The 14,559-nt window shown below is 38.6% G+C and overlaps 1 protein-coding gene across 1 annotated transcript; it reads right to left on the minus strand.

Annotated features, from left to right (window-relative positions):
* Positions 1–1,434: 1,434 nt before the first annotated feature.
* LOC129065161 (40S ribosomal protein S17-like) lies at positions 1,435–1,893 on the minus strand. The gene has a single exon (XM_054566397.1). It carries the CDS (start codon positions 1,882–1,884, stop codon positions 1,435–1,437), a length of 450 nt encoding a protein of 149 aa, XP_054422372.1. The 5' UTR covers positions 1,885–1,893.
* Positions 1,894–14,559: the final 12,666 nt, after the last annotated feature.

Consider the following 14,559-nt stretch of genomic DNA (forward strand, 5'->3'; position numbering starts at 1 on the left):
CTGTTCAGATAAATAATTTGCACAGAGGATCAAAGAAACAGCGTGTTGTAAAGAATACAACCCTTCTAGCTTTAAATGTAGTGCTGAGTCATGCTGTCTCTCACATGTTGGATAAGAAAACAAGAAGAAAGGATAATAATAATGATAACCACTATAATGGTAGCACCTAACAATTAGTAAGTCTCTATTGAGCTGTTGTGTGCATTTCACTTTAAATCAATCTTCACAACAGCCCCAATGAGGTAGAAACTATTATGATCTCTATTTTACACATGAAAAAAATAAACCTCGAAATGGTTAGGTAAATTTCCAGAGATGCACAACCAGCAATTGTGGAATTGAGGCAGGAGGCAGAATAGAAAATTCTGAGACACTGCAGCTGTCGTCTTCAGTAAGCATCCTAATTTCCGAGAATCTCCTTGTGACACCTGATAATAAGTAGCATTGTGGTTTCCTCCCCGAGTGAGCAATCAAGTAGGGTTGTGGGAAATCGCATGTGTAGAAGCTTAACTAAAACCTATAAGGCTGTAGCCATTCAATATAAGAGAGACATTCCCTGGCCAGAGATGGCCCACTCCCATATCTTGGGATGGTGAAGCCCAGAGAACCAAGGTTCCTGGAAGATATAAGGATTTTGTGAGTCGGGATGATTTTCACTTTGTAATATGTAAGATGTGTGTTACTTTGGAATTAAATATTTTAGTGTAACTTTTGTTATGACTGCATAACTGCACATAATTCTTAATTGTTAAAATGCAATTCTTGACACTTTTTGTATGATTAGAATCCCTATCTCATATTCTTTTTCTCTTATCTCCTGATGATTAGGCCAATGACTAGGAGTACAGAAGGGATTAGAAAGTAGGAGCAAAGAAAGAATTGACTTCGAACTTTTTTTGTATGTGTGATTTCCTTCTTTCACTTAGCATGTTTCCTTTTTCTTTTTTTTTTCTTTTTTTATTGTTCAAATATATTTGTCTCCATTTTCCCGTCACCACTTTCCCCTGCCCCACCCACCCTCACCCCGCACCCTCAATCCTTCCCCACTTTGGCTTTGTCCACAGGTCCTTTACACATGTTCTTTGACTTAACCCTTCCCCATCTTTTCCCCATTACCCCCCTCCCTCATTTCCTCTTGTTACTGTCGGTTTGTTTTTTCTTTCAGTGTTGCTGGTTATATTGTTCTTGCTTGTTGGTTTTGTTGGTTAGGTTCCACTTATAGGTGAGATCATATGGTATTTATCTTTTAACCCTGGCTTATTTCACTTAGCATAATGCTCTCCAGTTCCATCCATGCTGTCGCAAAGGGTAGTAGCTTTTTCTTTCTTTCTGCTGCATAGTATTCCGTTGTGTAAATGTACCGTAGTTTTTTGATCCACTCATTTATTTTTTTAACTTGTTCATGGTTTATTGATGATATTACAGCAGAAGGGTTCACACAGCTCCACGCGGTATTTTGAAATTTGTTCCATTGCTAGGCCGAGTGACCTGCAGGTTGGACAGACTGCCAAATTCCAAGAGTTTCAACATCTCCTTAGTGTCAGAATCAACTTCAATGATCTCGTGATCCAGGGTTGAGACCTCGGGAATGTAATTATCTCTCCTCTCTCTCTCCTCTTCCTGCAGATTGATGGAGATGTTTCTCATGGGGCCTCTCTGGATCCCCTTCATCAGATGTGTGACATAGTCTGCTATCTTGTTTTGCAGCTTCTTGCTGGGTATAATGGCGATCTCCTTTGACACGCATTTGTTGGCGTGAATGTCCTTGCCCAGGCACATGTAGTACTTCTCAGTGATGACCCGGGCTGCCTTCTTCACAGTCTTGGGGTGAACACGGCCCATTTTGATGGGTCCCTGGTGAAAGAAGAAACCAGATCCACTCATTTATTGATGGGCACATAGGTTGCTTCCAGCACTTGGCTATTCTAATTGTGCTGCTATGAACATTGGGATGCATAGGTTCTTTTGAATTGGTGTTTTGGGATTCATAGGGTATGGTCCCAGCAGTGGAATTGCTTGGTCAAAAAGCAGTTCCATTTTCAGATTTTTGTGGAAATTCCAAACTGTTTTCCACAGTGGTTACACCAGTCTGCATTCCCACCAACAGTGTACTAGGGTTCCCTTCACTCCAGAGCCACGCCAGCACCTGTTATTTGTTGATTTGTTCATGACGGCCATTCTGACAGGTGTGAAGTGGTATTTCATTGTGGTTTTAATTTGCTTCTCTCTGATGGCTAGTGATGCTGAACATCTTTTCATATGTCTCAGGGCCCTGTTTATGTCCTCCTTAGACAAGTGTCTGTTCAGGTCCTTTGCCCACTTTTTAATTGGATTGTTTGTCTTCCTGGGGTGGAGTTGTGTGAGTTCTTTATATATTTTGGAGATAAAACCCCTGCCTGAGGTTTCACTGGCAAATATGATCTCCCATACCGTTGGTTCCCTTTTCAATTTGCTGATGTTCTCTTTAGGCATGTTGAAGCGTCTTATTTTGATGAAGTCCCATTTGTTTATTCTTTCCTTTATGTCCCTTGCTCTAGGGGACATATTGGTGAAAATATTGCTGTGTGGAATATCTGAGAGCTTCCTGCCTATTTTTTTTCTAAGACTTTTACGATGTTGCAACTTACATTTAAGCCTTTTACCCATTTTTAGTTTATTTTTGTATATGGTGTAAGTTGGTGGTCAAATTTCAATCTTTTTGCATGTCCTTGGCCAGATCTTCCAACACCATTTGTTGAAGAGGCTATTTTTACTTCATTTTATGCTCCTGTCCTCTTTGTCGAATATTAATTAACCATAGAGACATGGCATTATTTCTTGGCTCTCTATTTTGTTCCATTGATCTATGTGTCTGTTCTTATGTCAGTACCAGACTGTTTTGATTACAGTGGCCTAGTAATATCATTTGATGTCAAGTATTGTGATCCCTCCTACTTTGTTCTTCTTTCTCAAATTTCCTGCAGCTCTTTGGGTTCATTTATTATGCCATATAAATTTTTGAAATGTTTGTTCTATATCTTTGAAACATGTCATTGGTATTTTAATAGGGATAGCAATGTATCTAAAAATACCTTTGGGTGGTATGGACATTTTGATAATATTAATTCTTCCAAACCATGAACACAGTATATGCTTTTATTTATTTGTGTCTTCCTTAATTTCTTTCTTCAGTGTTAAGTAGTTTTCTGCATAAAAGTATTTTACCTCCTTGGATAAGTTAATTTCTCGGTACTTTAGTTCACCTGTTGCTATAGCAAATGGGATTTTTTTGATTTTTTTCTTTTTTTATGTTTATTATATTACAGTTGTCTCACTTTTTTCCCCTTTACCCCCTCCACCCATCAAACCTCCACCCTCTTACAGTAAATTCCCACTGTGTTGTCCATGTCCATGGGTCATTCATACATGTTCTTTGTCTAGTCCCTTCCCCTTCTTTCCACCATTGTCTCTTTCCCCATCCCCTCTGGTCACTTTCAGTCTGCTCCATGTCTCCATGCCTGTGGTTTATTTTGTTTGTTAGTTTATTTTGTTGAATAGAGTCCACTTATAGGTGAGATCATATGATATTTGTCTTTCATCAACTGGCTGATTTCAGTTAGCATAATATCCTCCAGTTCCATCCATGTTTTTGCAAAAGGTAGGAATACCATCTTTCTTTTTTTCTTTCTTTCCTTCCCTCTTTCTTAAATGCAGATTGACTTTATTTTTTAATGTCAAAGTCAATTTTAAAATATTAACTAATTTAAAGCCATTATAAAGTCTCAGCAATTAAAACAACATGACACCAGCACAGAAATAATCAAGTAGATCAATGAAATATAATGAACATACTCGAAACAAACATATATGTCTGCCTAACAACATAATATATGATTAAATTGATATTTCAAATCAATTCATAAAATAAGGCTTATTCAACAACTAAGGTGCATGGACCACTATTACTTGAAATAAAACAAATATAGAGTTCTATTTCAGACATTATATAAGAAATATTCACGTGAGTTAAAAATCTATTTGTAAAATCTAAAGAGTTTTAGGAGAAAATACAAACCAATATTTTTCTTACCCTGACGTAAAATATTCAAACCTAGATGCTATAAATTATTGACAATATGACTATATTAAACATTTAAGACTATATAGTAACTTACACAAAGAAAAGATAAAAGACAAGTAATAGCATGGGAAAGTATTTGCCACACATCTTAAAAAGGGTTAATAGTTGTTCTCTTTTTAGGGAAAAAAATTCTACAAATCTTTAACTGATAAATGAATAAAGAATACCAAGAGTCATTTAAAGCTTTTTAAAAATAATAGAAATAAGTAAGACATATACAAAACTAGGTTTATTTTCAACAAATAATAAAGTAAAACTTTAAATAACACATCATTGTCACAATCAGATTAATACATATTAAAAACATTGGTAATATCAAGTATTGGTGACTGTGAAAATAACTGGTTATTCATAGACTCCTTTTCTTCATCTTACAGCAGTCCCTTCAGCATATTTTGCAATGCTGGTTTGGTGGAGGTGTATTATTTTAGCCTTCTTTTCTATGGGAAACTCCTTATTTCACCTTCCATTTTAATTGAGAGCCTTGATGGGTAGAGCAGTCTTGGTTGCAGTCCTTTGCTTTTCATGACTTGGAATATTTCTTGCCATTCCCTTCTGGCTTGTAGTGTTTCTGTTGAGAAGTCAGCTGCTAGCCGTATCAAGGCTTCCTTATATGTTACTACTTCTTTCTCCCTTGCTTCCTTGAGGATTCTCTGTTTGTCTTTGATGTTTGCCATTTTAATGATGATGTGTCTTAGCGTGGGCTTTATTGGGTTCCTCTTGAATGGGACCCTCTGTGCTTCCTGGACTTGTGCAACATTTTCTCTCCTCCAATTAGGGAAGTTTTCCATCATTACTTTTTCAAACAGTCTCTATCCCTTGCTCCTCTTCTTTTCCTTCCATTTTCCCTATTATACAGATATTATTACATTTGAGGTCCTACATTTCCCTAAATGCCTCTTCATTCTTTTTGAGACTTTTTTTGTTTTTTTGCTCTTTCTGGGAGCTTTTTTCTACCTCATCCTCCAGCTAGCTGATTCGATTCTATGCTTTATTTTGCCTGCTTTTGATTCCTTCTACTGTATTCTTCAATTCAGAAATTGTATTTTTCATTCCTCTTGTCTCTTATTGATAGTTTCTCTGTCCTTTTTCATACTGATATAATTTCTGTAAGTTCCTTGATGCTTCTCTGTAGTTTTTTGTAATTCTGTCTGAGCTCACTAAGTTCATTTACCTTCCTTATAACTGTTGTTTGGAACTCAATATCTGATAGTTGACTTGCCTCTATTTCATTTAGTTCTTTTTTTTCAGGAATCCTCCTTTCCCTCCAGCTGGGGGGGGGGGGCTTGTTTCTTTGTCTTCACATTATTTGTGAAACTCTTTTTTTTTTTTTTTTTTGCTTCTGCTTCTTAAACTTTTCTGTCTTGTTTATTTCCTGACTTTGTGCTGTGAACTTCTATGGTAGGAGACCGCTGTTTTTTTCTTTCTGGATCTGCCTCTGGTGTTGTCATATGTTGACCCTGCCTGACCTCAGGCCATCTGTTTGAGACTTCCAGAAGTCTATTGTCTCTGGCTATCTTCTTCAGCTGTTGATCTAGTCACTTGCACTCAGCAGGCCAGCTGGAGACACCACAGAGTGGGCAGAGTCCCTCCTTGGGCCGGGGTTACTGGGTCCTCTCATGTTGCTGCCCACTCAGGGGAGTGGTCTCTGCCTGAATAAGATGGCTGCTGCTGTATGGCAGAGGAGTGAGCACTGGGATCCCACTGGTTACTCTCTCCATTCTTCCCCAGATCCTCCATCCCCAGTCTCTCAAGTGTCTCCAGACCACTCTACACCCCCTTCAGTATCTGTGGCTGCCATTCTGCACTCAGTAGTGGCTTAGATACCAGAGGACATAGTAGAATCTCACCTAGGGTGCAGGGCTATTGGGTCCTCTGATGCTGCTGCTGCTCAAGGGGAGTGGTCTCTTCCTGAGCTCAATGGCTGCTGCCACATGGAGGATGAGTCAACATCGAGATCCCACCAGCCACTCTCTCACCTCTCTCCCCAAAGCCTCCTTCCCCAGTATCTCCTCAGGTGTCTCCAGCCCAATCTGCCCCTGCCATTGCTGGAACCCAGGGTAAGTAGCAGTTAAATTGTGCTAAAGCTGATTCTTCTGTCTGTCCGAGGTTATAAGACTCCTCTCTCACTATTGTTCAGTTATTTCTTCCAGGTGATTTCTCCACAATTTAGTTGTAATTCCAGGTTGGTCCTGGGAGGAGGTCAGTGTGATTTCCAATCACTCCTCTGCCATCTTTATTCTCCCTTTTTCCTCATTTCTGATTCTGATATTTCGTTTTTGGTGTACAATAATGCCTTTGATTCCTAAATACTGACTTTGTATCCTGCTGTTTCGCCAAATTCACGTATTAAGTCAAGTTGTTTTTTGGTGGAGTCTATAGGGTTTTCTATGTACATTCTCATGCCATTTGCAAACAATTACACTTTTACTTCTTCCTTTCGAATTTGGATGACATTTATTTCTTTTCCTTTTATGGTCACTGTGGGTAGAACTTCCAATACTATGTTGAATAGAACTGGCGAAAGCTGACAACTTTGTCTTCCTCGTGATCTTAGTGGGAACGATTTTAGTTTTTGCCCATTGAGTATAATATTGGCTGTATGTTTTTAATTTATGGCCTTTATTATATTGAGGCGTGCCCCCTTTATTCCCACTTTGCTGAGAGTTTTTTTATCATAAATGGGTGTTGTACCTTATCAAATGCTTTTCCCCCATCTATTGATATGTTCATGTGGTTTTTGTATTTCCTTTTTTTTAATGTGATGTATTACGTTCATTGATTTGTGAATATTGAACCATATTTGCATCCCTGGAATGAATCCCACTTGATCATGGTGATGATCTTTTCAATGTACTGCTCAATGTGGCTTACCAATATTTTGTTGAGGATTTTAGCATCTATGTTCGTCAGTGATATTGACCTGTAGTTTTCTTTCCTGGTTATGTTTTTATTTGGTTTTGGGGTTAGGATGATACTGGCCTCCTAAAAAGAATTGGGGAGTCTTCTCTCTTTTTGGATTTTTTGAAATTGTATGAGAAGGACAGGCATTAGTTGTTCCTTCAATATTTTGTAAAATTCTCCTGTGGACCTGTCTGTCCAAGGCTTGTTTGTGCTGGGAATTTTTTAATTACTGATTCAATTTGAAAAGCTGTTATCAGTCTGTTCAGGCTTGCTGCTTCTTCTTCATTCAGTGTTGGAAGGTTATATTTTTCTAGAAATTTGTCCATTTCACCCAGGTTTTCAAAATTCTTGGCACATAATCGTTCGTAGTAATTTCTTATGATACTTTGTGTTTTTGTGGTATCAGTTGTTCCCTCCCCTCTTTTCTGATATTATTTATGATATTATGTCTGATATCATTTATTTGGGTCCTCTCCCTTTTTTTCTTGATGAGTCTGCTTAAAGGCTTGTCAATTTTGTTTATCTTTTCCAGGAACCAGCTCCTGAATTGGTTGATCTTTGAATTGTTCTTTTATTCTTTAGGTCATTCAATTCTGCTCTGATCTTGATTATTTCCTTCCTTCTACTTGCTCTGGGCTTTGATTGTTGTTGTTGCTCCAGTTCTTGAAGCTGTAGGGTTAGGTCATTTATTTGAAATGTTTCTATCTTTTTTTAGTAGGCCTGTATTGCTATGAATTTCCCTCTCAGGACTGCGTTCACTGTGTCCCATAGGTTGTGGACTCGTGTGCTAATTTTCATTTGATTACTGAAACTTTTTGATGTCAAGTTTGATACCATTATTGACCCATTCATTGTTTAATAGCATGCTCTTCAGTTTTCATGACTTTTAATGTTTTTGATTTTTTTTACCTTGAGGTCAGTTTCTAATTTCAAGCTCTTGTGGTTCTGGAAAATACTTATTATTTCAATTTTCCTGAGTTTTCTGAGGCTTGTTCTGTGTCCTATAAAGTGGTCTATCTTTGAAACTGTTACATGTGCATTTGAAAATAATGTGGATTTTGCTACTTTGGGAAGAAAAGTTCTATATATATATATATCAGCTAAGTATATTTTATCTAATGTGTCATTCAGTTCCACAATAATCTTTTGATATTTTGTTTGGAAGATCTATCCATTGTTGACATTGGGGTGTTAAAATCCCCTACTGTCAGTGTGTTGCTGTCTATATCTTTCTTTCAGTCCTCCAATATTTTCCTTATATATTGGGGTGTTCCTGTGTGGGTGCATATAGGTTTACAATGCTTATGTCTTCTTGATTGATTCATCCTTTGAGTATTATGAAGTGTACTTCTGAGTCTCTTTCTATGGCTTTTGTTTTTAAATCTATTTTGTCTGATATAAGTATTACTCTTCTGCCTTCTTTTTTGCTGTCTATGTGCTTGGAAGATTTTTTTTTCATCCTTTCATTTTCAGTCTGTGTAGGTCCTTTGTTCTGAGATGGGTCTCTTGTAGGCAGTATATGTGTGGGTCATGTTTTCTTACCCATTCAGCTACCTTATGTCTTTTGTTTGGGGCATTTAATCCATTTTCATTTAAAGTTATTATTGACAGGTACTTATTCATTTTTTACCTTTCTACCTGTGATCCTCACTTTTTCACTCTTTTTCTTCAAATTCTTAAAGCATTTCTTTTAGCATCTCTTGCAGTGCTGGCTTGGTGGAGGTGTATTCTTTTAGCTTACTTTTGTCTGGGAAACTCCTTATTTTGCCTTCCATTTTAATTGAGAGCCTTGCTGGGTAGAGCAGTCTTGGTTGCAGACATTTGCTTTTCATGACTTGGAATATTTTTCTCCATTCTCTTCTGGCTTGTGGTTCTGTTAAGAAGTCAGTTGCTAGCTGTATCATTGCTCCCTTGTATGTTACTATCTGTTTCTCCTTGCTGCCTTTGGTATTCTCTGTTTTTCTTTGATATTTGCCATTTTATTTATGATGTGTCTTGGAGTGGGCCTCGTTGGGTTCCTCTTCAATGGGACCCTCTGTGCTTGCTGGACTTGCATGACTATTTCTCTCCTCCAATTGAGAAAGTTTCCCATCATTTTTTTTTAAATAGGTTCTCTATCCCTTCCTCATCCTCTTCTCCTTCTGATATCCCTATTATATGGATATTATTACATTTCCAGCTGTCCTGCATTTCCCTAAATGTCTCTTCATTCTTTTTTCATTCTTTTGCTCTTTCTGGGAGCTTTTTTCTACCTTGTATTACAGCTTGCTGATTCTATCCTTTGCTTCACCTACCCTGATTCTGATACTTTCTACTGTGTTCTTCAATTCCAAAATTGTATTCCTCATTTCTGCTTGCCTCTTTTTGATAGTTTCTATGTCCTTTCTCATATTTACATTTTGCAGTAAGTTCCTCATAGTAGTTTTTTTTAAGTTCCTGTAGTTTTTTTGTAATTCCCTCTGAGCTCACTGAGTTCATTGAGCTTCCTTAGAATCATTGTTTTGAACTCAATATCCTATTGCTAACTTGCCTTTATTTCATTTAGTTATCTTTCTGGGGTTTCCTCCTTTTCCTTTGATTGAGGGGTGATTCTTTGTCTTCTCATTATTTGTGAAACCCCTTTTTGTTTCCACTTCTTAAATTGATCTGTCTTGACTCCCTGAGTTTGTGACATGAACTTCTATGGTAGGAGACTGCTGTTTTTTTATTTCTGCCTCTGATGATGTTAGATATTGACCCCATCTGACCTTCCTCAGACTGTTTGAGATGGCCAGGAATGTACAATCTGTGGCAGTATCCTTCAGTTGTTAATCTAGTCACTCTGAACTCATCTGTCAGGCTTAGACACTACATGGGCAGAGTCCCTCCTGAGTTTAGGGTTACTGTGTCCTCTTGTGCTGGTTCCATTCAGTGGAGTGTTCTGACTTAGCAAGATGGCTGCTGCCATGTGGGGGAGGAGTCAGCACCAGGATCCTGCTGGCTACTCCCTCAGTTCTCTTCCCATTGCCTCTGTCTCCAGTCTTTCCTCAAGTATTTCTATACCACTCTGCACACCCTTTATCCAGTGATCTAGTATCTGTGGCTGGCATCTGCACTCAGCAATCAGGCTTTAGAACCATAGAGACAGGGCAGAGTCCTTCCTGGGGTGTAGTTATTGTGTCCTGCTGCCATTTAGGGGAGTGGTCTTTCTGAGCAAGATAGCTGCTGCTATATGAGGGAGGAGTTAGCACCAGAATCCCACCAGCTATTCCCTCTGTTCACTCCCCAAAGCCTTCTTCCCCAGTCTCTCCTCAGGCATCTCTTGCCCATTCTGCCCCCACTATTGCCAGAACTCAGGGTAAGTGGCTGCAAATGAAAATGTATGCGTTTGCTCTTTAAATGGTTCTTTGCTTCTTCAGTGCCCGTCTCTCACAGAAAGCAACCCTGCTACTTTTCACAGATGGCTATTATGTGTACTTTTTGGGCTCTGCTGCTGTAGGCTGGAGATCCCCACTTATGATTTAGACCCTACTCTTCTCAGGGGAATCCATCTGGCCATTTCAATATACCTCTGGCACTGCCACCTGTTGGAGCCCAGCTTCCCTTTTTGAGTCTCTACCACACTCCTTACCAGTCAGGTTGTGCTAAAGCTGACTCTTCTCTCTGTCTGAGATTATAAGGCTCCTCTCACACTATTGTTCAGTTGTTTGTTCCAGGTGATTTCTCCCCAATTTAGTTGCTATTACAGATTGGTCCTGGGAAGAGGTCAGTGTGACTTCCATTCACTACTCTGCCATCTTGCCCTCCTGACTTGGAACTTTTGAGATGATCCCTAACATACTGTAAGGATGTACTTTCTCTTCTTTACCTGGATTAGGTTTTTCCTTTAAGTGGATTGGAGTTTTTCTATCTTTTTGCCTGAATAATCCAGCTGCAGAAAGGTATGGGGCCATTTCTGGGTTGGGTCTCTCACTAATTAAATGGATCCTGATTGTCAGGTTTTCCACTTATTTCCATGGATATTTTGATGGTTAGTATTGTCTCTGTTTCTCAGAACATTTATCATTTATGATGCCATAATTTCCTCTTGTTTGCTTCGCTCATCTTTGTGTGATCCGTTCAATTCTTTGTTAATGACCACCAAGAGTCTGGACCCCATCTCCATTGCAGCAGAATTTGTACTTACACCCAAGCAGTCTTACTCCAGGATTGGAGCCTTAGTTTTTAGATTGTGTCTCAAAAATGGACAAATGGAAGAATCAACCATTTGAAGTTAAATAATAGCTGTTGAATTGTCTTTACCCTAACAACTCCCTAATCTCTTTCACTGCGCTAATAATTCATGCATCTTCCTCCACACCTGTGTGGGTCAGGATCCTGACAGAAATTAGAATTTACTCTCAAATGGCATGATTCAACAAGTTTAATTAAGGTACTACTTATAAGATGTGGCAGCACTAAGGGAAAGAATAAATAAATAGGGAAACAGCCCAGGATTAGCAAAACGAGTAAGCTACTACCATCCCCAGAGCTGAATGGACAAAAGAGGAAGAGATTACTAGAACCTGGTAAGACATTGTTGTAGGAAATCACAGGGTAGGAGCTATGGCCATGAGTAGAGAAATGTAGCCCTTACCAAACATTGACCTAATAGGGAGGGAACTATGAGTATAAATATTCTAATCTCTCTCACTTTATGTTCTCTGTTCTTTTGCCAGTGCCTCCTGTTGGTCAAACTCAACCAGAACAGAGGCAAAGGGGCCCATTGATACAGCTCGTGCAGCTCAGGTCCTGTGGCAGAGAGAGCAGAGCTTGGTGCAGCATGATCTGAAGAGGCAAGTGCAAATATCCACCATATCTCCTTTCCAAGGCCCCCAAAACAGGAAAATACATTTTAATATAAAAAATGATATCATAACACAAAAGAATCAAGAAAGAAATCAAGAAAGAAAACTGGCAGTGAACTAAAAACTGTGAAACACTGGAAGATTAAAAGCTGATTGGATTATTTATGAAAAAAAAAAGCTAGAAACCAGAAGCTTAAAGTATCAGAGTAATAATCTCCAAGGGTTCAAATTTAGAGCCAACTAATTTGAAGAGTGGAAAAGGCTCTGTGTACTTCATTAAAGAATTGTCTTAGATATACATTGTCAATTGGCCTTCATGCCACATTGTCATACAGAGCATATGTGGTGGCTAAAGAATATAGTGTGTGGTTAAATATTAACTTATCTCCAAGAATCACCAGAAATTTGAGGAAAACAATATCAAACCCAGAGAGGAACAAGTAGAACTTAACTAAAAGGAAATGGGGATAATTCAAGGAAGAGAGAAGAAACCTTTTTTTTTTTCAAAAAGTAAAAATAGGATTCAAATTATTCTCTCCATCCAGACCTCTCTCTGAGATTTATATTCATTTTTTAATGTCAGCAGGCCACATAGAAAAGCAAGGTTCTTCTAGCACCTCTAATTTACCATGTCTATGTTACATTTTACTATTCCTGAGTTCTTTTTTTTTTTTAACAACTTAATACAGATTTTTTATTTTTTTTCTTTTTTTTTCTTTTTTTTTAAGATTTTATTTATTTTTATTTTTTTTTAATTAATTTATTTACTTTTTAAACACATTTGTCTCTGCCTTCCCCCCCCTCTTTCCCTTGCCCCCTACCACCTTCCCTCCCTCAGCTCTTCCCCTTTGGTTTTGTCCATGAGTCCTTGCTATATGTTCCTTGACTTTCCCCTTCCCTTCCCTTTCCCTGCCCCCCCTTCCCTCTTGTCTCTGTTGATTTCTTTTCCTTTCAGTGTTGCTGGTCATATTTGCCTTGCTTCTTTGCATTGTTGGTTAGGTTCCGCTTATAGGTGAGATCATATGGTATTTGTCTTTCGCCCCCTGGCTTATTTCGCTTAGCATGATGCTCTCCAGTTCCATCCATGCTGTTGCGAAGTTTAGTACTTCTTTTTTTCTTTCTGCTGCGTAGTATTCCATTGTGTATATGTACCATTACTTTTTGATCCAATCATCTACTGATGGGCATTTAGGTTGCTTCCAAGACTTGGCTATTGTAAATTGTGCTGCTATGAACATTGGGGTGCATAGGTTCTTTTGTATTGGCGTTTTGGTGTTCTCAGGGTATAGTCCCAGCAGGGGAATCGCTGGATCAAAAGGCAGTTCCATTTTCAGCTTTCTGAGGAAATTCCACACTGCTTTCCATAGTGGCTGCACCAGTCTGCATTCCCACCAACAGTGTACTAGGGTTCCCTTTTCTCCACAGCCTCGCCAGCACCTGTTGTTTGTGGATCTGTTTATGATGGCCATTCTGACCGGTGTGAGGTGGTACCTCATGGTGGTTTTGATCTGCATTTCTCTAATGGCTAGTGATGCAGAGCATCCTTTCAAATGCCTCTGGGCCCTCTGTATCTCCTCCTTAGAAAAGCGTCTGCCCAGGTCCTTTGCCCATTTTTTGATTGGATCGTTTGTCTTCTTGGAGTCAAGTCGAGTGAGTTCTTTGTATATCTTGGAGATCAAACCTCTATCTGATGTATCATTAGCAAATATATTTTCCCAAATGGTTGGCTCCCTTTTCATTTTGCTGATGTTTTCTTTAGCCGTGCAGAAGCTTCTTATTTTGATGAGGTCCCACTTGTTTATTCTTTCCTTTATGTCCCTTGCTTTAGGAGACATATCAGTGAAAAAATTGCTGCGTGGGATATCTGAGAGTTTCCTGCCAATGTTCTCCTCTAGGACTTTGATGGTGTTGCGACTTATATTTAAGTCTTTTATCCATCTTGAGTTTATTTTTGTGTATGGTGTCAGCTGATGATCCAATTTCAATTTTTTTCATGTAGCCATCCAGCTCTCCCAACACCATTTGTTGAAGAGGCCGTTATTGCTCCATTTTATGCTTCTGCCCCCTTTGTCAAATATGAGATGTCCATAGAGACCTGGGCTTATTTCTGGGCTTTCTATTCTGTTCCACTGGTCTATGGGTCTGTTCTTGTGCCAGTACCAGATTGTTTTGAGTATGGTGGCTTTGTAGTAGAGTTTGATGTCCGGTATTGTGATCCCTCCTACTTTGTGTTTCTTTCTCAAAATTGCTGCAGCTATTCGAGGTCGTTTATGGTTCCATATAAATTTTTGAAATGTCTGTTCTATTTCTGTGAAATACGTCATTGGTATCTTAATAGGGATTGCGTTGAATCTATAGATTGCTTTTGGTAGTATGGACATTTTAAGGATATTAATTCTTCCAATCCATACGCACGGTATATGCTTCCATTTATTTGTGTCTTCCTTAATTTCTTTTTTCAATGTTGTATAGTTTTCTGCATACAGGTCTTTTGTGTCTTTGGTTAAATTTATCCCTAGGTACTTTATCTTTTTTCGTGCTATATCGAATGGTATATTTTTCCTGATTTCTTCTTCTTCTATTGCATTGCTGGTGTACAAAAACGCCTTTGATTTCTGAATGTTGACTTTGTATCCTGCTGTTTTGCCAAATTCACTTATTAGGTTGAGGAGTTTTTTGGTAGAGTCTACAGGGTTCTCTATGTACACT

Source organism: Pteronotus mesoamericanus, unplaced genomic scaffold (genome assembly GCF_021234165.1).
Source record: "Pteronotus mesoamericanus isolate MK-2021 breed Mesoamerican mustached bat unplaced genomic scaffold, CSHL_Meso_final contig_173, whole genome shotgun sequence".
NCBI lineage: Eukaryota > Metazoa > Chordata > Mammalia > Chiroptera > Mormoopidae > Pteronotus > Pteronotus mesoamericanus.

Bases quoted from the DNA above. Each gene is read 5' to 3' on its own strand.
- LOC129065161 (XM_054566397.1), bottom strand. From the start codon at position 1,884: ATGAGTGGATCTGGTTTCTTCTTTCACCAGGGACCCATCAAAATGGGC.